The following is a 25,262-nucleotide window of genomic DNA, read 5'->3' on the forward strand; positions in this document are numbered from 1 at the left end:
AACGCCGGTGTAAATTGGGGTCAAACCGGATTTCAAAGCGGTTTCTGCTCGTCTAGACGGCCGAGAGGAAACCAGATCTGAAGCACAAAGAGTTTCACATCCAGTTAGTGTGTGAATGCAGCCTGACAGGAAGCTAATTAGCATGGAGACACTGGGACAGTTTGCAGCAGGTATTCACAGGTGTGAACAGGTCGGTGGTTCACCGCTCCCTCCGTTTGTCTCGCTCTCTTCTTCCTCCGCCTCTCGTCCCTCCGGGGTCGATCATTGGCAGAGACGGGAAGTTATTTCCTTTCAGTCCGTCCGTTTGTCCGTTTGTCCCTTTGTCCCTTTTTAGTTTTTCTGGCACACGTGAAGTCTCGTCTTTGCCGCCGCAGACGATGATGACGACGACTTTGAGGACGAAGACAGCAGTGAAGTGTGAGGGGAGGAGTGGCGAGACGAGGAAGAGGACGCTGCGAACTTGGACTTTGCCGCCGCCGCCAGCAGTGACGACGAAGACGACGGCGATGGCGGCTGATGGGCGCCGGGCTCTCGCAGCGTTCGGCAGCCGAGTCCGTCACCGCAGGGGCAGCGCTGGAACAGCTCCAGGCCGTGGTTCCCCTTCCGGCGGTGTCGCGTGCAAACCTGTCCCTCCCGCAACACCGGCTTGCAGATGCGAGTCCAGAAGTGACGAGCGCAGCACAAACTGTCCGAACAGTCTGAGGAGCGAAGGCAGGGATCTCCGACCTGACCTGGAAACAGAGACGAGAGCTGATCAGTGGAAGCAGACGAAGACGATGCGTTTACATTTACCTGTCCAAATTATAGGCAAATATCTGGAGAGGAGCCCTGAGGGACGCCACAGGTCGAGAGTGAGGAATCACCATAACTACATGACGATACACGATATATCTCCGTGTTTTGAAATCGTCTCTAAAGCTCGAAATCAAATATCAATAGTTCAACAAGAGATGACTCTGACTACATGAGACGTCTGATCAATAATCATTAATGTGGATTTGATGACATCATTTTACTGGGACGAGCCTTTAAAACCAGGAGAACACAACAGCAACGCTCACCTTTACCTGAGGCCGCCTTGACCTCCATCTTCCCTCTCTTCCTCCATCCTTTCTTCTTGGACAGAGGACTCATTCCTCCGTCTGAGTCCGGGATCCTCTGAGACACAAAACTGTCCTCGTCAGGAACACAGACGTCTGGAGGACAAAGAGACGAACCAGAGAGCGTTAACAACCATCGTTCTGCGACGTTTCTCTGTAGACCTTCAGGAAAACAGCTGCATGATCACAAGATGGACGCCAAGCACTGGACGCTGTCTGTCACACGTTATAATTAACATCATTCATTAATGGGTTATAAAACTTTACAATTTATTAATAAATGTTTCATGTTTGTATTGTTGTTATAAAGTGCTCCCATGCTGTCTGACAGGAAGGAGGATCGTCAGGTTTGTAGCTAAAACACATAAAGTTTGAACATTTTAAATTTGTATTAAATAAAACATCAAAATGATGAGAGACCGGTTCAAGATTGTGAAAATAAAAATGTTGAGACACTGAGTGAATTTATTCTGACTAAATGAATACAATTAAAATGATTATTAGATACAATCAGATGTATCAGTCATAAAATAAAGGAAAATAGTTGCAACACGAGCGACTCAGAGAAATGAAACAATAAAACGCGACATATTTAGTTTGTGTTGGACAACACTGCAAAATCACAAACATGCTACATTCAAAGCTAAAGGCTAATCTTACTGTGGCTGCAGCGGTTGCCCGGGCAACACATGCCGTCCCTATGGCAACGCCTCTTCCTCCTGCGGCAGGTCTGACATCGCGAGTGGGCGGGGCCTTTGGTGGGGGCGTGGCAGTAGCTGCCCTCGCTGCACTCCAGGTCGCTCATGCACTGGTAGAGCTGCGGGGACACACGGAGCATGCGCAGGTTCAGAACGCGACTCTGACACAACGTAACGATAACGTGCGTTCGAACGGACAGAACGCATGACGTCACACACACACACACACACACACACACACACACACTCACCGTCAGGTCCACGCTCGGCTCCCACGTGCTCCTGTTCAGTGGCAGCGCGTGCCCCTCCCTCAGGATCACCGTTCTGATGGAGTTCAGACGGACGCGCGCCTCCCCGCCGCGGGAACGCGCCAGCAGCAGCACGAGCGCCAGACTCACCATCAGCACCAACTGCGTCATGATGGCAAAACCCTGAGGGGCAAAAGTACTCTGTAAATACTCTATAAATACTCTGTAAATACTCTATAAGTACTCTGTAAATACTCTATAAGTACTCTGTAAGTACTCTATAAGTACTCTGTAAATACTCTATAAGTACTCTATAAGTATTCTATAAATACACTATAAATACTCTATAAATACTCTATTACTTCCAAAAACACGCTTCACTGCTGCTTCCCTGTACATTTTTACTTTTAACACATTTTTAGAAAAACAAACACAACTTTTGTAACTTTTCACAACAGCTCAGATCACATAAATAATCCGGCTGGTTCACACTTCATCTAGAGTCTGTGTTGTTGCTGAAGCTGGAGCTGAAGCTGAAGCTGGAGCTGAAGCTGAAGCTGGAGCGGACCAGAACAAGTTCTGAAACGTCACCACAGACTCTCAACTTTAAAATAAATGAAGCTTTCAGTCAAACACAGCACATGTAAACACGTCTCACCTGGAGCTCCTGTCCTGTGTCACAGTCTAAATATTCCTGACGGTCTCAGATTAATCCGGTTCGTTGTGTTCGGTCCTGGTCCTGGTCCTGGTCCCGGTCCGCAGCCTCCGCTCAGGTGATGCTTCAGCTGCAGGAGTTCTCACAGGTGAGCTGAACCCGGACCCTGATCCACTTTATAGGCTGCCTCCAGTCCCACGCGCGATCCGCGGCACGCCCACAACCCCGGACACGCGCCCCCCACCTCTCCCGCGCACACATCGATACCCGCGCGCCCCCCCTCAGCCATCGATACAGAGAGGGGGGAGGAGGAGGGGGGGGGAGAAAGATGTCTGCTGCTGTTTAACTGAAAATGTCTTCAAGTGATCGCAATACAAAACTCCCATTAAAAAACAGGCGACTTTATTTATATTGTTTTCAGTTGTTGTTTGACTGAAACGGTCCTGCAGTGGATGTTCTGGTCCGGTCCAAACAGGAACACATGTTTAAAACACTGAGGAAGCACAAACACTGAGCTGGCTCTTCAAAACATTTCAATTAGCATGTGGAACAGGCCCGAGGGCCGAGGGGGGAAAGATGCTTCTTTCTGTATGGAGTTTTGCATGTAAACATGTTTCATCTGAAATCATCAGCTATGGAAGAAGTACTCAGATCTTTAACTTAAAAATGTCAGATAAAAGTACAAATACTTCAGTTTTAGCAGCAACATGGAGCTGAAGTGTCTTGATTTATTTTACAGATTCATTTCCAAACATCTCCTGATGTTCAGGAGGTCACTGTGTTTCACTTCACATGGTTTCATCTGTAAACCTGAAATATTTATGAGCCAAACACTTTTGTGTGTAAAATGTTTTGCCAGCTGTGAAATAAACATAAAAAGGTACAATTTCTCTCTGAAATGCAGTAAAGTATAAATATAAAGTACCACACAGTGCAGTACTTGAGTATTTGTACTCAGTTACAGTCCACAGTGGTTATGATGGATCGGTGGAGGTGCAGACGGATCCCTGACAGATTATCTTCACCTCCAGCTTTCTTTGTTCTCCTGCTGGACTTCCTCCACCACAACCTCCAGACCCTGAGACCTGGTTCTGTTTGGGTCTGGACTCCAGGATGTCGGCTGGGTGGGAGCGGTATCAGACATCCCGGCTCACCAGCCATCACCCCGGTTTCAAGGTTGTTCGTCTCAATGCTTGTTTCTGATGGTGAGGACTTCTTCTTTGCATTTCAAAGTGTTGTCACTGGTCACTTCTGTTCTGCTGGAGCACTTCACCCAAGCTTCATGTTGTTGTTGATGTTTACATGTTTAGTTTAGTTTATTTATAGATAAATAAATATCAGAAATGGGTCAGAAATCATCAGAGTTTTGGCTTAAAACACCTGTTTTGGTCGCCACACTCACAGACGGAGATGATCCGACTTCCTGTGAATAATATCCGGCGTCGGTCGACACACAACAACACAACAACACAACAACAACAGAACGACACAAGATGGAGGCTGTCTGGATTTGTCAACTCAGCACTTTGGGCCTAAATGTTAAATGATGTTAATCCTGAAGTCAGTGGACAAGTTAATGAGTCTGTTCAACAGTCTGCTCAGATCATTTCCATCCTGCACAACACACACACACACACACACACACACACACACACTCTTTACATATTCTTCTATCTTGATGACAATTAAACTGACGACCTTTCAGTCAGCAACTTTAACCTTTTACACACTCACGACACGACGACACCTGCGTGTGTTTGTGTGTTTTAATTGTGCTGATACAATCAGAGCTGACAGATAACACACACACACACACACACACACACACACACACACACACACACACACACACACACACACACACACACACACACACAGACTGAAGATGCACCTGTAATGTTCGGCTCACCTGCAGCTGTGTGAGTGATGTCACCAGTGATCCCTCGTTATCTTTTTAATTCAAGAAAAGGAAATAAAGCTCTTTATTTCAAACAGCATCAGGCAGACGAGGGCGGCGAGTGTGAAACAGACGGAGAGACAAAAGAAAAGATGGAAAAATGAACAAAAAGACAGAAAAGAAAAGATAAGAAGGACGAACGTTGGTATTTTATGAGTAAAGTCACCACAAAGTCTGAAATGTAAACAGCAGAACTTTAACGCTTCATTAAGTACACACTGTATGTACACTGTACATTTACTCAAGTACTGTACTTACAGTAAGTACAATTTGAGGTACTTGTACTCGATTATTTACTTTTCCCAGTGTTGTAAACAGTATCCAACAGTCGTACTCGAGTAAAAGTAAAAATGTGGTGTTAAAATATTACTTTGGTAAAAGTTAAAGTCTCCCATATGAAGAGTACTCGAGTAAAAGTCTTAAAGTATCTGATCTGATATCTGATATCACACACACACACACACACACACACACACACACACACACACACACACACACACACACACACACACAGTATCTGCTGGCTGTTTCATTCATTACTCTGTGTGTCTAAGTGTGTGTGTGTGTGTGTGTGTGTGTGTGTGTGTGTGTTTGTGTGTGTGTGTGTGTGTGTGTGTGTGTGTGTGTGTGTGTGACTGGCAGGCCCACAGCACCACCCTGAGGCCACAGGTGGAGATGCAGCTGTTCTTTATGTTCCTGCTGACAGTCACAGAGGAACAGATGCATGCTGGGAGTTTGAGTCCTTCCTGCTTCAGACTGAACAGCTGATGACGTGTTTGTGAGGCCTCCTTTAAATACTACAGTATAAAAATACTCCATTACAAGTACAAATACTTCCACTTCACTACATTTTGGAGACAAATATTGTAGTTTTTACTCTACTGTGTGTATTTTAACACCATATCTTTGTGTTTATTTTTTAATAATAATGCTGCTACTGCTTATCAATGATGCAATGTAACTAAGTACATTTACTCAAGTACTGTACTGAAGTACAGCTTTAAGCTGTTTGCACTTGAATATTTCCATTTTCTGTTACTTTATACTTCCACTCCACTTTAGTTACTAGTTAATTTTCAGATTACATGTTGCATCAGAGCCAAAAGAGAGTATTTTGAAATCAATTTATTGAATCAATAATCTTATGAAACAAACAGATTCTGATAATAAGTCTACATCCATGTAAATATATGTACCATTAACTTTTACTTGTGATAAACACATTTAATATCAAATACTTTAATACTTTTACTTGTATAACTTCCAGGTACTTTTAACAACACTGGGAAAAGGAAATTATGAAGTACAAATACCTCAAAATTGTACTTTAGTACAGTACTTGTTTAAATGTACACGTATGAAATGTATCTGTTTTAATGTGTAAGCGGTACATTAATGTAGTTGTTGGAGTTTAAATGTATCTTCTTTACTTTTGGTAGATTAATCTGTAAAACTGGATCATATGTTCACAATGCCTTGAATCAAAAAGTAACTAGTTACTCTTTAACAGATGCAGTAAAGTGACGAGTAGAGTATTTCTCGCTGACACATTGTGAAGTTGAAGTCGTGAGAAGAAACAGTGAACGACTGCATGTGAAACTCTCTCTAACCACTCAGGACGTCGTTGTCTTGAAACCACGCTCGTCTCCTCCGGAAGCTGTAACAGGTTGATGTTCATCTCTCTCCTCGTGTGGGGGTTGAAACAGGACGGGGGCTGAGTCTCTTCTGAGAAGGAAGCCACATAAAGTTTCGGTTTTAGCACGAGCAACCGAGTGTGAAGAGAGAAAAGACAACAGAAGCAGCTGTGGTGGTTTGGAGTTTAACATGAGAGGTAGGTCTTTGAATTTAACTTACTGTAAACAGGAGTGAAGCTGCAGTAAATGTTTTCTGAAACAACTTTAGTTAAAACCACTGAGAACTTAAAATTACACACACTGTCACTAAAAGCATCAATGTAATGTGAAGGATGTTACAACAACGAGTCAGGAAACGAGCAGTCAGATGATCCGATGCTGCTCTTATCACCCATGAGGGGAAAAGTTCAGTAACAGTGCTGGTTTAGTTCAGTTCAGGTTGAGCAGCTCTGGTAGCGTTTGACAATGAATAAGTACAAGTCAGACTTCGAATGATCACATAAGTTGAATTCATTGTGAAATATTGCTGTAAAAGTTCTAAAAAAAAGTTCTGAGTAACTTTTGGGTTTAAAGATGGATTTGTAAATGTCCAACACTCACATCCCACTATACGTCCCTCAACGCTAAAACACAGTAATTATCTTACTTCTGATCAAAACTCTGTTAAAACCAGAATCTCTCTTTCTCATAAAGATGATAATGGCAACAAAACACAAAACTAGTAGGGCCAAATCAGACAACTAAAGAAGTATGAAAATACAAAGTAAATTAAAAACCAAAGACAACACGTGACTGATGTGGGGAAAAACAACAGGAAACCAGGAGACGCATGACAGCAACGAAGACTTAAAGGCTAAAATAATCAGGGACTAATCGGCACATGAAACACAGGTGAACAGGAAGAAAGGTGAGGAAAGGACAAAGGGAGGAAGTGGAAAGCAAAACGTGACACATGAGGAGAGAACTTCAAAATAAAACAGGAAATAACCAAACCAAAAACCCAAACCATGAAACATGAAAAGAGATCCAGACCACCGGCCACAGTCTGTTTACGTAGCGTGGAGGCTGATGAGAATGTAATTAGTTTTTTAAGGGATTGGGACATATTACATTTTGACCTGATGGTGGCACTATGTGGGTCGTCAAAGCCATTGGCTCATCCTGAGAGGAACCTGAACGTCTGATCAACATTTCCCCTCAGTTTTGCAGTTGGAAAGGTTGTTTCAGATTCTGATAGACAATCGATGAGTGCTGTGTTTGAAGCATACTGAGACCTTTAGTGTAGATGTCAAGGAAAAGGAAATATTGGTATGAGAAAAATAACTATGTAACTATGCAATCTAGAGTTTTAAGGAAAGTCTTTCTGTCTTTCTGCTTCTATAGGACACCAATTATTTGAGTTCTTACCAAAATAATTTGCTACACTAACACTCAATCCCAAATTTTCCATTAAATCTGCAGGCTTTCCTGTGGTCGACTTCTTGAGACTCACTGTCAAGTCTTGGCCTTGACTCTGAGGTCCAACCCCTCCCATCTGAGAGACCTGGACCTGAGTAACACCAAGCTGCAGGACTCAGGAGTGAGGCTGCTGGCTGCTGGACTGGAGGGTCCAGCTTATAGACTGGAGACTCTCAGGTCAGACAGCATCATTTAATTAGTTCTGTGTTATGAGTAATGTTTATCTTAAGGTATTTGTGAAGTTTATGTAAATACATCTGTGCAGCAGTTCTTGTAATCAAGAATCTAGACCTGGTCCAATTGCTTTCGACTCAGTGCTTCTGGATTTCATTAATTTCATAGTGCCCTTTACGGGGGGCTCAGCTCCCACATTTGCTTCAGTTGTGGTGACTGCCGTTTAGTGTCTGATTCGGACCACTCAGTCCAAACTGTGCAACATTTTGCCTTCTAATACCAGTTTAAGGACGGATGGGATTGCAGTAAAACCTGAAAATGTTTATGTCTCACGGACACTCAGAAATGAGATTGTAGAGACAGTTCAGCGTCAAACCCTCCTGTTCTTGGTAGAGTCTCTCTGCATTCTTGTTGAATAAGGCTTGTTGACTTGTTAGCTACATCCTTTTCTTTTGTCCGTCTTTCAGGTTAAGTGACTGCTGGCTATCTGAGAGCTGCTGTTCTTCTCTGGGCTCAGCTCTGAAATCTAAGTCCTCCAATTTGAGAGAGCTCGACCTGAGTAACAACAAAATGCAGGACTCAGGAGTGGAGCTGCTGTCTGTTGGCATGAAGAGTCCATACTGTAGACTGGAGACTCTCAGGTCAGAAATTCAAATTTTGTGAACAAATATCAAGAAGATTATGCTGCATGTTGTACTTAGAGAACATATAAGACAGAGGACACCTTCACTAAGGTTAAAACATCTTCTTAATTTCTTATTTTAGTGACCAAAAACTGTTTGTTTGTGTTTTGCACTTAGTTTAAGGTACTGCAGTTTGTCAAAGATCAGCTGTTCTTCTCTGGTCCCGGTTCTGAAGTCCAACCCCTCCTATCTGAGAGAGCTGGACCTGAGTTATAACAAGCTGCAGAACTCAGGAGTGAAGCTGCTGTCTGCTGGCTTGAGGGGTCCACACTGTAGATTGGAGACACTGAGGTTAGACACGAGACATATACCTGCTCTTTTACTTGTAGTTTGTGATAATTTCGTATTAGTTACGATGAAGGAATGTTTAATTCTGAGATCAAAGGAGGCAGTGACTTTACTAGTTGCTACCTAATCCACTTAAGCCACCCATCATGTTTCGAATGTGTTCTTATAATTAAAAACGTCAACATTATTCATTATAAAGAGGTTAATATTGTTAAATTGTGTTTTTATACTACTGAATTGTCAATTGTGAGATATTTTATAAAAGTCTGTCTCGTCTAACTACATGTTTTGTTCTTTGTTCAGACTGAGTTTCTGCAGTTTGTCAGAGGGCACCTGTGGTTTTTGGCCTCAGCGCTGAAGGCCAACCCCTCCCATCTGAGAGAGCTGGACCTGAGGAACAACAATCTGGATGACTCAGGAGTGAAATTGCTATTTGCTGGACTGGAGAGTCCATACTTTAGACTGGAGACTCTCAGGTCAGTGGTCAATATCCATGTTCAAGTTTTTATCACTGTGGTCAGAGGTGACCGACAGATCATGTAGATGTTTCCCGTGATAATTTCTTGTTGTGCTGATCTTTACAGGGTGAAATAAACCTTGAATGCAGTTAACAACTTTTCAAGATGTGAGTATCGAGCTCTCAGTCCTTTACCCTGTCAACTCGTCCATAAATCCACTTAGAGAGTCTTCAAAAAAGACACTTAAGAACTTACCTAAAAATCATATTTTTAAGTTCTCTTCAGTATCAAAGTAATCCAGTGATAGTTGTCTGTAGACCCCTCGGTACATTGTACACAGGAAGTGCTGCTGGGGACAATTTGGCAAAACATAAACAAATATTGAGTTAAGACAAAACACAACAGCATAACTCATCCATCCACTAAAGCATCATGGGAACTATACGTTCCACAAACAATGATCAAAGATGGCACAGGCCAGTGTGTGCGTCATTTCATGTCACATCTGATTTTTTGCTTTGTAGGTGTCGGTTGAAGCAGCAGTCACATTGTGACAATTTGATCCTAAATTTGAGATACTATCATATTCAAAACTGCTCTCAATCTATTCATATTATTGAACTTACAGCTCTGTGCTGTCCATGCTAATGACTTTCTGTGTTTTCTGAAGCTGCAGGAATCAGGAGTGAAGCTGCTGTCTGCTGATCGTAAGTCCACGCCGAAGACTGAAGACCCTAACAGTCCTCTGAGAGTCCCATTTCTGTGTCAGCTTCTGGAAAAGTTTTAAAAAGAAAGACGTTGAACAGATGATTGAAAAGCAGTGTGTATGTGGAAAAGTAAAGACTGTAAAGGACACATCAGATACTTCCTGAATCTTCGGACAAAAGAAGGACACATTTTGGTGCCTTCAGTCCGCCTGGTTCATCTTAAAATGTGGATTGTGAATAAAATCAAGCAATACGACTGGTTTGGACTTTGGACTTATGAGAAAGGTCAACATACTTTGATTAAAACAAGCATTAGACTCCCATTGTACTTTGTGCGTGATATGGCTTATATTTATAGTAATACTTTTCATAATGAACGTATCTGTGTGTTTTTAGACCACAAAAAAACAAAACCGGAACATTTTCTGTCCCTGAACACTTAAAAAATGTTGAATATGAGGTGATAGTAGCGATGATACATCTGTCGAACTTCAGACTGAAATATCTCAACAACCAATCAATGGATTGTCATGAAACCTGGTCCAGACATTCATGGTCCCCTCAGGATGGATCCATCAGACTTTAATGACTTCTCCTGTGACTTTTCCTCTAGCGCCACCATGAGGCCAACATTTGTGGTTTTGAGTGAAATGTCTCAACAGGTATTAAATGGATGCTATTTAATAACGGTTAGCATTCAAACATGGTAAACGTTAAACTTCAAACTTCAAATCAGCATTTTAGCATTCAGCGCAAAGCACTGCTGTGTGCAAGTACAGCACCAGAGAGTCCTAAAATCTCAATAAATAAATAAAAATCCAAAACACATCGGCTCCACTACTGCCGTAGATATTAGAAACTGAAACCATCACGATTTTTACAAAGTTTGAAAACAGAAACTTTGACATAGTCCTACTGTATAAAAATGTTTACAGCTCCCATGTAAATCTACCAGTGCAGAAGGGGCAGAACCCTTATTTTTGTTTTTGTTTTTTATTATTTCTATTTTTATTTAATCATTTAATTCTATTTTTTCTTTATGAAAAAATAGAATTAAAAGCTCAAATTGCTTAATGAGTTAGAAAATATTAAGCTCAGCACAGTAACTGGAAATTATGTGCAAATGCTTCCAAAAAAATATGAGTTTAATTGGCCAGATGGTGGCGCTGTAATCAAGGCTCAAAAATCACATTTTTGAACAGTCATACGTTCGATTGATGTGAAATTGGAAACAAATCCAGCTCAATGTGCTCTGGACCATGAAGGTCTGCTCGATGGAACTTTTGCTAATGGCTTAAATTTAAAAAACAGTAAAGTGACATCTACTTTTTGTATTTTAACTCTCAATTTCAGTTGAAAACATTCAAAAATTAATGAAGATTTTAACAGATTGTGAAGAAATTTTTGTTTGACTGAATGTCGCCTGTGTACGGTGTGAACACCATCACTCCTCTGGGACTCTGAGCTCCTGGTCTGGACCACTAGATGCACTGCTAACTGAGCTAACTAGCCAATGGGAGCGAGCAGCAAACGAACACCAATCACCTGTGAATGGGCGGGGCTTAGCAGGAATGTTTATTAAGGATGTCCAATCATCATAAACCTTGGTAGGTATCGTCAGGCTGTATTTGGGAACAGGCATGCTGGACCCATGACTCAGTCGAGGCATGACTTTGGTAATTGATTGAAGTGGGTGTGGCTTATTAAAGCTTTAAAAAATAGAAATATTCAATATAAAATGTCATAGTTAGATTGTTTTTTGTTTTCCATCATCCTTAACGAGACATACAGAGATAACCAAAAGACAACCGTTGAGAAAAGCTGCATTTTTAGTTATTGTTAAAAATGTTGACGTAATTTAAATCATGTTTCTTATTCCCAGAACAGACCCTGAATGTTACCGTTTTACTTCTTTATTCACAGGAGTTCAGAGTGAAGAATGACACCAGCAGGAAACAAACAGGAAATGCAACTTTTTTTTTTTTTTACATCTTTAAACCAAATGTTTAAGGATTTAGTTAAAACCTAAAACAAAAACAGAGGGAAAATGCTCAAACTTACATGTGTGCCGTGGAAATGAAGAGATAAAACCTATTTTTATTTTCCTTCAGAGCATTTTGTCTTTAATATCCTGTAACTTGTTCTGAGACACTTCATGGCTCGTGTGAATCATCACTTCCTGTGTGGTGAAGGACTTCCTGCCCGAGAACAAACTGTTTCCAGCTGAAATGTGAGCTCAGTCAGTCAGGAGAGGGTTAACGCCTCTGCCCCTCTTCCTGCCTTCAAACCTGTTTCTGCTCGCCTCAAACATTTCACACATTCCTCCCTAAAAGAAGCTTCAGCTCAGCTCTCCGTCAGTCGACCATCTCATCATGTTCGCCTCCAGATTTCTCTGCAGGATCAGTTCCTGCTGCTCTCGACCTGCGAGACTGCGAATCTACACAGTGAGTTTAACATGTGAAAGTTTAGCAGCTCTGGGACTCGTTACATGTTTAAAGTAGAAGTGTGAGGACATGGAGCTGCTTCTGTCACAGTTTACAGCCACGTTCATTTTTACTGATTCTTCACCAGTTTTGTCTCAAGAATAACAAAGTTGCTTTAACTGTTACAGATGTAGTTATCTATCAATAACTAACGTTTTTACACAACTACTACTGACTGTGTACTAATACTACATGATGCAACCGCTTTTTAGTACTTTGCACAACAACTACCGGCAAAATGCCAGTTTGTATGGAGGACTTAAACTGCCAGAAAAATAAATAAAGAACTAACTCAGAGGATCAATAAATGCACCAAAAAATATATATATATAAAAAAATAAATGTAAGCATTAATTGATTCATAAAATGTGATGTAAACTGATTTCACATCCTTCTCTATATATTTAGCTGTGTATTTATGCCTCCTGAATTTAAAAATATATTAATTTAATCATATTTTTTATTTACATATTTATTGCCAGATTATTTTCCATTTTGCAATTCAAAAATGAATTCAAAAATTCAAATTTTTTTTTTTTGTTATTTGTGTTATCTTGCAAAAAGGGAAAATAATCTGCGTGAATACATTTCTAAATAAATAAATGAATAATAAAATGTTAAAACAAAGATTTAGTAATACAAAGGGAAAAAAATGTTTGTGATAGTTTATTAATTGATTGATGTATTTTAAGTATTATTGTTTGTGAATTTAGCCATTTATTTAAATTGTGTCCATAGATTTACTGCTAGTTCTAGTTCTGTTACGACCGGTACTACTGTTAGTATGAGCCAAGTGTGTGTGTGTGTGTGTGTGTGTGTGATCTGTTATGACATGTAGCTGCACAACACACATCCTCTCTCTCGCCAACCGCACCTTTTTAACACAGATGATTACGCAATACACAATTGTGCATTCACAAACAAAAGCCGGCTGAAAGGTTTGTTCTTGTTGCTGAATGTTTTGGTACAAAATCAAAGATGGTGACAGGAAACACACAATAATCATTTGTTCTTCTCTCTCAGTCAAGTCCAGTCTGGTCTACCTGTGTCGGGTCCAGTTACAGCAGTCGACCTCCATCTAAAGGTAAACTGTTTCCAACATCACCAGACTCCCTTAACAAATGTAGTGATTTTAAGAGTTGTTGAGTTAAAACAGACTTTGTAACATAGTGAAACTGTCTCTGACAGACTCTGAATCATTGTCTCCTTCTTGTAAATTCAGCATTAAATGAAAACAGTAAGTTGTTTGTTTCCTTGTACAAAGTGTCAGTTTGTGGCAGCATGGCTGTACCAGCCTGTCTGCTTCTGTGTCTAAAGTGCTAAAGTCTTACCTGCCAACATTTAGCAGCTGTTTGAACACACTGTTTACACTGATTTCACCATTTACACTCAATTTATGAAAGAAGAAACATTTTATTGATCTAAACATGTCACATTTTACAAATACACTAACCAGTAACCAGTATAGGCTACTTCTTTGTCCCCAGACTCCCTTTGAAAATGTGTCAGTTTCATAAAACCAAAGCATATTTTTTAAATTCTCAAAGCGCTCAGGACAAGTGACGTACAGAGGGCATGATATCTTACGTGTTATTCCTCTCTCTCTCTCAGATGTGTCTATTCATTACAGCCTCGGTCGCCCGGTCCTCTCTGTGCGCCTCCCTTCGGGTCAGCAGAGTCGCTTCACTCTGACGCCCATGTTGACCACAGTGGGCGACCTCCTGAGTGACATCACAGCCAAAGACCCCGGGGTGCACACCGCCACCCTGCTCAATGAAGGTAGCACACAAACACACGTACATGTGCTGCTTCACTTGTGAGGACCACGTTCTTCAGCCCACACCAGAACTGGAACCATATTCTGACCCGAACCCTAAAACCTTTTGATTGAACTGGACTTTATCTCCTTCTCAGACGGACAGAGAATCTCTTCATGCACCTTCATGGAAACTGTTTTAAATAAAGACTTTCAGCTGGTCATCAATGACGTCACACACAACATCGTTTCTCTTGGACAAGGTACAACAACCAGCCGGGTCACTCTGAGTGTAACTCTGTGTCTTCTATTGAACTTTACAAGTAACAACAAGTGTTTAACGCTAAACGATTTAAAGGAACATTACGTCACCAACATGTCATTCTGTGTCCGTCAGGCTCGTCTCACGAACACGTGTTGGGTCTGGACGATATGAAGTACGTGGTCCACCTTCTTCACTCGGCTCTGACTCTTCCTCAGCAGCAGCACCTCAAACACACCGAGCTGATGATCCGACAGGAGCAGCTCAGACAGCAGCTGGAGCCGCTGGAGACGGTTGGTTGCTTGTCTCTGGTTGTTGCTTGTCTCTGGTTGTTGCTTGTCTCTGGTTGTTGCTTGTCTCTGGTTGGTTCATACAGATATCAAGTGGATACTTGACATACAATGTGTCCAATATATGAATGTTTTTATGTTTTTGTGTGTTTTTGTGCAGGTGAGAATCAAGATGGCGATGGATGCGGAGAAACGGGCCGTGGCCCTGGGGTGGGTGGGGCTTGCCTACCTGTCTCTGCAGGGGGGCTTCCTGGGTTACCTCACCTGGTAATTGACACACACAAACCTGAAACACACAGTTTGCTGCACTCAGGTGTCCTGTGGTCATGTGTGTTGTTGTGTTGCAGGTATGTGTTTGCCTGGGACGTCATGGAGCCGGTCACCTACTTCATCTCCTGCACCAGCAGCATGATCTTCTTCGCCTACTACATGCTCACCAAACAGGTGTGTGTGTGTTGCCGGTCTTTGTGAGGAATGGTTTATATTTTAGGTTTGTAGTGTGGTCCTCGTGGTGTGTAGAGTGAAGGTTAGAATTTGGTTTGTTTTAGATAAATATTTGAATATTTGTGTCTTGTATTTCTACATTTGTGGGGTCCCAAAACCAGAAGCCCACAGTAAATGGTTTGATTTTAGGGTGAAGACTGCAGCAGATTAACGTCTCTGTAAAGTCCGAACAGTGATTAAAACAAGGATTTGTGTGTGTGTGTGTGTGTGTGTGTGTGTGTGTAGGATTTAATCCTTCCTGACGCGAGGGATCGTCAGTTTCTTAATTTCTTCCACAAGAAAGCGTCTCAACAGAAATTCAACGTTCAGAAATACAACGAGCTCAAAGACGAGCTGTCACAGGTGAGGAACAGAAACACTTCAGTGAGAGTTGAGTTTACGTTCAGCGTCTCGCAGCTTCATTAACACAGGTGACGCTGTGTTTGCACAGGTCGACGATGAGCTCAGGAGGTTGAGGAGCACCATTCAGCTGCCGGTGGATCAAAGAGCCTCCTGAGATCTGACTTCATTTCTTTTTGTGACACTAAATGTAATTTTTGCACAATTTTTTGTCGTTTCGATGAAATAAAAAACTTTTTCAAGTTGTCATCCTGCGTCTGCATCATCTCTCTGTATTTTCTGTTTGTCAAGTATATTCAAAAACCAGAATGTATTTTTAAGCATTACGAGTCCACAATTTCATGTAGCAAATAAAGAGATAGATACAATTCATTCGATGTTACGATAAAACGTGATTAACAGGTTGCAGTGTGAGAATGTGCTGACAGGATTTTCATACGTCTACACACAATGTACTGAATTATCTTTCGATGTCTCATCTACTCAGTCAAATATAAATAATGTAGATTGTGACCCTCAGCTAAAAAGATGCCAGACAATGGGACTGCTTCAGGTGTCAAAGAAAAAATATGTTTTATTGAATTTGTATTGGACACAAAGTGATATTTTAATACAGATCAGTAAACAAATAACAGGCTATTTAAAGTTTGTCATCTTTTTTAAAATGAAAACATTCAGCTCTTAAACATTCAGAGTTCGTGTGTTCGCCTCATCAGGAGTTGAACTTGGTGACTGCGGGCCAACCTGTATGAAGTCTGATCCACTCAAAGTAATGAGCAACCTGACAGAGAAGAGGTCAGAGTCACATAATAATATTGTGTTCATGGTGACATTATGTATCAAACAGGAAACTGTTTATGATGAGACTGATGTCAGAGAAAGTGGTTGAATCAAATCAGAGCTAAATTCTTGTGTATATATGCATTTTCTCTGTATGTATGTATCTAACAGATAATAGTGTATATGTTACCTGTGTGTAAACCCCGGGGAACCCTGGCTGACCACACTTCTCTCCCCAGCTCACGATGCCCCACAGGTAAGAAACACCAAGTTCATCCTCACAGACCAGAGGACCTCCACTGTCCCCCTGACAGGAGTCCACTTTGCCTTCCAGATCACCTGCACACACACACACACACACACATTAGCATACACTGTTTATATAGCTCATGAACCACATACAGTACACACCCACCTGCACAAAGCATGCCGTCCTCTTTGAAGCGGTCTCTGTAGAAGTTCACACAGTTGCCGATGAGGGAAACATTGGCCCAGAGCAGCACCTGGGACGCTTTACCCTCTGTGAACAGAGTCGTCAATATGTTTACACACAATAATTGGTCGACCCATATATTACATATGTGTAAATATACGTATAATTTTACTTTTGGTTTTATTCAGCTCAGAATGACACAAAAATTCACGTATAAAAACATGAAAAAACAGCCACGGACACATGAACAATGGTAGTATGACTTATCCTAAATGAACACACAAAGCTGCACATACCTGCGGTTCTTCCCCATCCAGAGATGCTGCAGGTGTGGTTGGGTTTGAAGAGCTCAGTGGACCAGGGAACACAGACGGGTCTGACGGCCGGGTTGTCCTCCAAACACTTCTCCCTGAAGGGAAGCTTCTCCAGCTGCACCAGAGCGATGTCGTTCTCATAACTGCTGGCGTTGTACCTGCAGGACAGGTGACAGTCTGTTGCCATTCAGTTCTGTCTGACGTTCGTGTGAAATGACGGTAATCATTCAGACAGATAAATGGATAGGTAGATACTTGGGGTGGATCTGGATGTTTTTAACAGGAACAATGTCAGTCGTGTCCTGAGCGGAGGACTTCTTCCACAAAGAAAACTTCACCATGAATGCAGACGGGTTGGGCCTGTAAAGAGACACGAGTGAGAGACTATTGCAACTTAACATGACCACCTTCATTGACAGCTCATTTGACCAGTTAGGAGCTTCTATGCCGGCCCTAAGGCCAACAACAACCAAAGAGTGATTGATAATGAATAGTTTGAAATGGTTTTCAAAAGTCTAACCGGGAAAATGATGCAAGTTTAGGTAATTTAATGTATTTTGCTTTTTGAATAGGCTGTTTGTCCACCTCAGCACTTGATTTTGACTAATAAAGAAATAAATAACTATAATGAGTTTAATGCTTCTGTTAGACACTCAACCCACCTGACGCAGTGAGCAGCAGTGAGTACCCAACATCCTCCGATGTAAGCTCCTCCACAGTCTATCTTCCTGTTGTCCTCTAGAGCGATTTGCCACTGGATCTGAGTCTGGAGAAATCACAGAAACCATTGCTTTCCCGATATTTTCTGCCCTTCTGCCCTTTGAAAGCTGAAATGTATTTGGGGAGTGATATAAGAAACGATATTGATGATAGTGGTGGTAACATAACTGACCGGTTTTGCAGGGATTCCCCCCACCACTCTCTTGAATCGGCCGCCCCGTCCTCGCTCTTCCACGTCCTCATCATCAACGATGCTCATATTAGCAATCCCACACTCAAACTTGGACTCCAAATACTCTCTGGTGTTGGCCGTTTCTACGCACACATGCACAGAGTGGTTGATGACGACATGATAAGGAACTTTAAACTGGTTATGACGCAGTTTGAATTTAATATAGATGCCTCTATATGACCTACATCATTAACAAGACTGTTAGTGAGTACGTTACCACTTCTGAATCTACTATGCTTTAAGTGAGGCAACATACCTTCTTTTGGGGAGATGCGATCTGAAATAAAGAAAAAACATGTCATTATCGGCAAAAACAACAACAACACTGCCAAAAAATTGGTGTGGCCCAGATATGGCCCGCCCACGCACCACATGGAATAAACCAGAACTGGCCTAAACTTGGGCCACAGTTCATATCTGTTCTGGTGGGCTGGATCGGGCTCAGCATCTGAGGTTGAACTCACAACACTTACCTGAAATTCTGAGATGTCGGGGCACCTGCTCTCGCCCTGTGGAAAATGGAAATGTGACAAACTGAAGTCATTTAGTCACTTTTACTATGAAGTCTGCCTTGGAAGACTTTTTCTCTGTCTGGATTAACTTAGTTGACTCCAGCTCCCAAACACTACTGCATAGGTTTGGGCTTCACAAACGTAAGATGGCAGAGTTTGCATCTGGGATATTTTTTAGGGGCAAGAAACTGAAACCCTCATAAAAGTTAGTGTCAGGGAATTACAAAATTGAGTGGAAGTAAATGATGTTGGGGTAAACTGATTTCAAAGCGTCTGTTTCGCTCACTGTTGCCTTTAATGTGTTTCAGTGATTCATCCTCGCCATCCAGACAGTCGATCTGTTTGTCGCCGAGTGCATCTTTAGGCACACACACGCCGGTCCTGCAGCGGAAAGCTCCTTCCCTGCATGCTGATGAACACACAATATTTACATTGTGAAAAATGGGACATACAAGGGTATCAAATCTGTTTACGTGTGCGTGTTTGGTTTACCTTTGCAGCACATCTCGTCACTGCGGTCGCCACAATCGTCGACTCCATCACAAGTCTGCTCCAGAGACACACACTTGCCATTTACACATTTGAAGCCACACATCGTGTCTGAAAAACAGACAAAAAAAGCCGATACTGGAGCGAAGTAGAGCAAAATACACAAGTCCTCAAGATGTACCCATTCATAGTCGAGGAGTCAGTGCGCTCAGGTTGGCCAATCACAGATATGTTGCCAGATGTAGCGAGATATTGTGGCCGTGGCCAACTCTTGGGCCAGATTGAGAATGATTGAGCAGAATCACTTCATACTAACCATTCGGTGCCTCATAACAGGTTGCTGTAGCGATCTTCTTAGTGCCAATCAAGATCTTGTTGTAGATTACACACTCAGCAAGAGAAGTCTCATAGCCTTGGCAACGGACGTTAACACAGCTGCGTGGGAACGTCGCAGATTGCTTGTCTGGCAGGTCTTCGAATTGAATGGAATGAGTAGCCATTGCACCACTGTAGGCACACACACACACACACACACACACACACACACACACACACACACACACCATGTTTGTTGTACATGCCAGTACACCATGTTTTAAACATGCATTAGGTAAATATATCTTCTCTCACAGTGCATTCCCATCCTCCTTGCAGGCCACGTTAGCAGCTGCCATGTTCCAAGTCTTCTGACACACCAGAAGCTCCTCCCCACCATTATCATCAGGAACGAAGACCTTCACCACTCCCGTTTCTGGGTCTATTGAACTACTGAACTTTGGTTGACTGTCTGTAATGAGAGCGAGATAAAGGTAACATTAACGACATGAGGGAATAACTCAGTGGCGATACAAGGCACTGAATGTGTCTGAGAGAGCGAACCTCTGCAATTCCCAAAGTGGGACATGACAGGTTTCCTGGTCCGACATGAAAGAGCCATCACCTAGAAAACAGATTTCAAAAATGTGATGCCTTCTTGGTGCAATTTTAATATCCCAAACCATTTACATTCACTATTGTACTCTCGTGATAGGGTTTTACTCTTGAAATCAGCCAGGTCTACAAGTCTCACTAAGGTTTTCGAATTCTGATTCAAATTCAGTCTTTTATTCATTTATTTTTTCAATGGTTGTGATTTTTGATGGGAGATACAGATTAAAAATCAGAAGGTCCTACATTTTTCTGCAACAGCTTAGAAAACTATAAATCTACAACATATTCCCGATTCCTATTTCTGTAACTGGTTCCAGTTCAAGACCCGCCCTCGATACCCAACCTCATACAGGTGTTACCTGGCAGTAGGAGCGGTAGTTTCTATTGTCCCGCCCACAAACTGCAGCCCCATTCTCAAAAACAGGACACAGGTAGGGTGTTTTACAGGAGCAAAGTCCTCCAATGCAACGCTCCCATGGAGGACAAAACACCAGATCACATGATGCACGAGTAAACCTGATAAATGTTAAAAGACAGAGCACACAAATAACTAACACAGATCATTACGATGAGCAAAGAAAACACATGAACTTTAGAGACTGTAAGACTTAGACGTCTTCTTTGGGTCAGTTGATTAGTTGGGAACTTCTCAGCATTTAACCTTTAGCAGCATTTTCTCCTTGACAAGTTCTTTTATGCTTATTTCGATTTGTGAGTTTTTTAATCGACAAAGTAAACACAGGGGTTGCCATAGTTTTCCCACCACCTAGTGGTCGTCATAACCCCCTAAAAACAACTCTTAAATAAACTTCCTTTGATTGTCATGTAAAAAGTTAACTGCTCCACGCAAACACAACCCGAGTTTCTGTGTCAGCTGGGGAAAAAAGCCATAATGGATACTACTGGTTGGTTAGGAATGCAGTCTGTTGCTCAGGGAATGAACAGTAGCATCTTCACTATCTTCATTATAGTGAACAGAAACCAATTACATTGTTTATTTCAGACACGGTAGCCTAATTGTTGATTACCGACAGACCAGTGGCAATCGTAAGTTAAAAAGAATGGAAGAATGCAAAAAGGGAAATACAAACATAACAGACCATAGAGAAAGTCAAAAGCCCAGCCAATCGATGACACTTACTTCTTGTCCCGACACTCCTGTGGACCCAAAAACTCATCTGTAAGTGTTTCAGGGGTTGTGGGAGCAGAGCTGTTGACCGTAGGGGTGGTGGGCTGGGATGTTGGCTCGGTTTTCTGATCATCCGGAAATAATCCATCCTCATTACCTGACGACGGCTGGAGCATTTGAAATGTAATTTAAAAAATGAATAGAAGAGGATAGAAAAGAATATAGTTAATCATCATCTATAGCTCTGGCTGTCTCCTGTTAAAGTGCTGCACAGATGATTCACAAATTTATATCTCTAAGAAGCTACTACTTTAGTTCTTTTGATAAATCACTTCATGACAGAAAAATAAAATGTAAATGACACATTCATTTTCTTCAGTGATTGTTTCATGTAAGTTTAAATCAGTTACCTGAAGGCTGGGGGGTTTGGCTGTTGACTCTTGGTCCTGTGGAGTAATTAAAATGTAATAAAGTTACTAAAAGCTAGAACAGGATCAAACAGAACAGGGTTATGCAGTTGTTTTTCATGATTTGCAGGATTGAGACATTTAATTTTATTTATTGATTGTGTCATGTAAGTTCGAATTTGTTACCATCATTACAGTTACAAATCAATAGAACAGGATAGAACAGCACATCATGCACAGCTATGGCCATGTCCTGTTTAAGTTGTACACAGATGATACATAACTTTATATCTAGTGTTATTTATTGATTGTATCATATAAATGTGATTGCATCATGTTGGTTTGAATCAGTTACCTGAGGGGTGGAAGGTTTGGTTGTTGGCTCTGTTCCCTGCTTGTCTGTAGATGATGAATCCTTATTACCTGACCACTGAAGGAGCAATTAACATGTAATGAGGTTACAAACCTAAGAGAACAGGATATACATATACCGTAAATCACCAAATAATAGCCAGGTTTCAATTAACCGCAGGGTCCCCTTTAAACGCCGGGTGCAGGTGTATATTTTGATAAATAACCGCTGGTTCCAAATAAATGCCGAGTCTAATTTATTTTTTTAAAAATCGAGGAAGAAGACGTGACCACTGACACTGCACGTTTTTCTTCTTTGCCGTTATCATGCATTGTGATTGCTTTCTGGCAGTCAATATCACACTGATGATCGCCATGAGAGAGTGTCCCGCAAAATGATCAGGGCGATGGCGAAACAAATGTACGCCACCGTGAGTGACAGCAGAGATGAGGAGTTTGCCATGAGTGCTGGTTGGCTAAATCGTTTCCTCCGCCGCAACAACTTCACTTGCAGAAGACATACAACTATTGCCCAGAAGGAATTAAACGCCTGGTCCCAAATAAACGCGTGGTCTGTTAAGTGATTGAAACAAATAAACGCCCCGGCTATTATTTGGTCATTTACGGTAATACAACATGGTAAAGCTCATCATGTAAAGCTCTGGCTGTCTCCTGTTGAAGTTCTACGCACATGATACGTATCTTTATATCTCCTTTAGTAATCGTTGCTTGTTAAATTCAGCAGTTGTTTTTTCATTATTTAATTTGTTCAATTACTAGGATAGAAAAAGAAAATGAAAGTATTACTTGACATATTTGATGTTATTAATCAATTGTGTCATGAACGTTTCAATTAGTTACCTGTGGGAGGTGGTAGTCAGTCACAAACTTTTGTTCCACTTGGGGTGATCCACCGGGATTACTTGACTGCTGCTAGAGCCATTAAAATGCAATACAGTTAATAACAAAAAAGTAAGTAACTTTATTTGTTGATTGTGTCACACAAGTTTGAATTAGTTACCATACCAACAAGTTAAAAATGAATTAAAGAGGATGAAACAGAACATGGTTAAGCACATCATCTACAGCTCTGGCTGGCTCCAGCTGACATTCTATGCAGATGATACACATCTTTATATCCATTGTTGTACTTCTTGCTTCCTAAATTCAGCACTTGTTTTTCATAAATGACTTCATGACAGAATAATAATTCAGTTGAAACATTTACATAACTTATTGTGTTGTTTAAGATTCAATTAGAAACTCAATGCATTCATTTCTTGTGTCGTGTCAACAAACTGGGATAAAACCAAATAACCAGGGTGATTTACAGTCATTAATGATGTCAATGATTGGATGGTTCTTAACTTTCTCCAGCTAAATGAAGCAAAGCTCAAACCCGTCATGGCTGCCATGACTCCTCCATAAAAGTCTTTTATGGCAAGTTGTTCTAATCTCAGTTTTGATAAGTCAAGTCAGTGGTTAGATCCAGTTCCCTAAAACTGCAGGCAATATCCATAATCAAGTCTTTCTTGTCCTGTGACCCAATGCTCTGGAAAGAAATGTATCCATGCTTTAACGTCTAAATGTCTAGACTGTTATTTCTTGCAAGCTGGTATTTGTCCATTTTACTGCAACTCATTGCTGCTGTTTGAGTTGTCGCTGCCACCCAAAACAGAAATGGCGTCGCTCCTGTGTTGGCCCCAGTGTTTGTTTGAGTTGGCACACTTTTACATATCTGACCTCTAAAACCTTCAAATCTCATCTATATCTCTGAGGTCTTCTTACCTAAAACTGTTGGTGGTTCAGACTGAACACAGCCCTGGGTTAAAACAAAACAAGGGGCTTTGTTTGTGGAGGTTCCAGTGAGACGCACTGGATGCAGGAAGCCGAGTTTGTGTGACAGATCCATGAGTTTGAAAGTCAACGAGACATCAAAACAGCACGGTGGTTTCATATATTATGAGTGATGTTCAAGCTTAAGATTCAACTTACTTATCATTATATAACATAGGGCTATGCAATGAAATGATAGCTGTTTTCCTTCGTGCTACTCACAAAAACAAAATTGTGTAAATGGATGATTAAAAAAAAAAAAAATTTGTTGAGGAGTCCAATAAACTCCTGTTGCAATTTCTGAGTGCTGAGAAATGAATGAGGGAACTGTTTGATTACGCAGAGCTAAAGTGAGTCTGAATTTCCCTTAGTCCAGCCTCACAGACCATTTCTATTCCCGAGCATTTTAATCTAAATAGCTCACTTGAAAATTGTATTGTTAGTATTTTGGGCAACTTCTATTTGAGACAGGAGATGAACGGGAGAAATTACTGATTGGAAGCACAGCGGGACAAAAATAGAGAGACTCCCACAAAAATGGTGTCGTCACACCAACTATACTCCATCATAGTTGGAACAATAGTATCTCTTCATGCTCCGCTTTACAATAAAATACTATATTCTTGAGCACAAAATACTTTAAATTCAACACCATAGCTGAACTATAACAATGCAGTACAATTCTACACATGACCTTTGTCCTGCAGAACAGAAATACATGGTGGGATATCCGACTCAATACAAGTGATAAAACACAGAAAAAAAAAGTGACTGAATGTTTAAACTCTGAAAAAAATAAGACAAAATGACTTAACTCACCGTTTCAGAGGAAACAATGAGAAGAAACAGCACGAAAAGAGAAACTCCTGCTGATCTCATCTTGACAAACGCAAACAGGTCGGTTTCCTCGACAGCTCAGCTTCTTCAGAAAAGGTTTTCCTCTTTTCAAAGAGCAACAAAATGACTCTGACTCGATAATAAATCAGCTGCAGCCAGAGAGACAGTTACTCTGACTGACAGGGACCGACTGTCCACTGATGATGCCATCAATAAATCATTAGCTTGTCCTGTCAATGTGGACACACACACACACACAGACACACACACACACACACTGCAGATCATTGTGCACACACAGCATCATTTACTGTGGGGGGGGAGGGGTGTATAGGTACATGTGGGAAAACCCAGATTCCAGTAATCACACAAACACAAACATCGAGGCAGCACGACGGTGCGGTGCTGAAGGTCGTGGTTTGAACCCGACCTGGGGAGTTCGTTGCCTTCTGTGAGCAACAGTTTTTCAGATGTCACAGTAGTAAAAACAGGTGTGAATATAAAATCAGTCATGGCAGAAATCTATTCAGCTGCCTCAAGATTAAATGTATTTACATTTCGGATCAATAATCATCAGTAATGTGGACATGATGATGAA

The 25,262-nt window shown here is 41.4% G+C and overlaps 4 protein-coding genes across 6 annotated transcripts in view; 2 read left to right on the forward strand and 2 right to left on the reverse strand.

Moving 5' to 3' along the window:
• The window catches only part of LOC311251441 (dickkopf-related protein 2-like), a 3,779-nt gene extending 1,003 nt beyond the window's left edge, over positions 1-2,776 (reverse strand). The window contains exons 1-5 of one of the 2 annotated variants that reach the window (XM_084343846.1): positions 2,705-2,776; positions 2,050-2,229; positions 1,761-1,917; positions 1,068-1,196; positions 1-731 (exon numbers count right to left, since the gene is read on the reverse strand). The exon at positions 1-731 is cut by the window's left edge and continues 1,003 nt beyond it. In XM_084343846.1, the coding sequence (XP_084199972.1) occupies positions 331-731; positions 1,068-1,196; positions 1,761-1,917; positions 2,050-2,217 (855 nt within the window). In that variant the 5' untranslated portion in view covers positions 2,218-2,229; positions 2,705-2,776 and the 3' untranslated portion in view covers positions 1-330. Of the gene's footprint in view, positions 732-1,061; positions 1,197-1,760; positions 1,918-2,049; positions 2,230-2,704 lie in introns of both variants that reach the window. The other variant, XM_084343845.1, reaches the window with a different exon arrangement.
• A 5,709-nt stretch (positions 2,777-8,485) lies between these two features.
• LOC311251514 (ribonuclease inhibitor-like) lies at positions 8,486-10,388 on the forward strand. Its single transcript, XM_084343973.1, has 5 exons — positions 8,486-8,565; positions 8,725-8,898; positions 9,199-9,371; positions 9,480-9,520; positions 10,024-10,388. Exons 1-3 carry the CDS (start codon positions 8,495-8,497, stop codon positions 9,251-9,253), a joined length of 300 nt encoding a protein of 99 aa, XP_084200099.1. The 5' UTR covers positions 8,486-8,494; the 3' UTR covers positions 9,254-9,371; positions 9,480-9,520; positions 10,024-10,388.
• A 1,883-nt stretch (positions 10,389-12,271) lies between these two features.
• On the forward strand, positions 12,272-15,943 carry LOC311251613 (calcium uniporter protein, mitochondrial-like). The gene is made up of 9 exons (XM_084344110.1): positions 12,272-12,504; positions 13,567-13,627; positions 14,155-14,322; positions 14,458-14,562; positions 14,697-14,854; positions 15,012-15,118; positions 15,199-15,295; positions 15,581-15,697; positions 15,786-15,943. Exons 1-9 carry the CDS (start codon positions 12,433-12,435, stop codon positions 15,849-15,851), a joined length of 951 nt encoding a protein of 316 aa, XP_084200236.1. The 5' UTR covers positions 12,272-12,432; the 3' UTR covers positions 15,852-15,943.
• Positions 15,944-16,261: 318 nt separating this feature from the next.
• cfi (complement factor I) lies at positions 16,262-24,807 on the reverse strand. Of its 2 annotated transcripts, none has more exons than XM_084344386.1 (20): positions 24,647-24,807; positions 22,853-22,921; positions 21,996-22,070; positions 21,644-21,679; positions 21,246-21,400; positions 20,464-20,620; positions 20,054-20,114; positions 19,805-19,961; positions 19,491-19,681; positions 19,178-19,285; positions 18,972-19,094; positions 18,647-18,682; positions 18,430-18,450; positions 18,114-18,256; positions 17,884-17,987; positions 17,477-17,581; positions 17,204-17,379; positions 16,890-16,994; positions 16,665-16,813; positions 16,262-16,475 (listed from the first exon to the last, which is right to left on the reverse strand). In XM_084344386.1, the coding sequence occupies exons 1-20, from the start codon at positions 24,704-24,706 to the stop codon at positions 16,407-16,409; spliced, it is 2,100 nt and encodes a 699-aa protein (XP_084200512.1). In that variant the 5' UTR covers positions 24,707-24,807; the 3' UTR covers positions 16,262-16,406. The 2 variants fall into 2 exon arrangements, with proteins under 2 accessions (XP_084200512.1, XP_084200511.1); XM_084344385.1 differs by having other exon boundaries at positions 22,853-22,924.
• Between the last annotated feature and the right edge of the window lie 455 nt (positions 24,808-25,262).

Source organism: Pagrus pagrus (assembly GCF_965226575.1).
Source record: "Pagrus pagrus genome assembly, chromosome: 22".
Lineage (NCBI taxonomy): Eukaryota > Metazoa > Chordata > Actinopteri > Spariformes > Sparidae > Pagrus > Pagrus pagrus.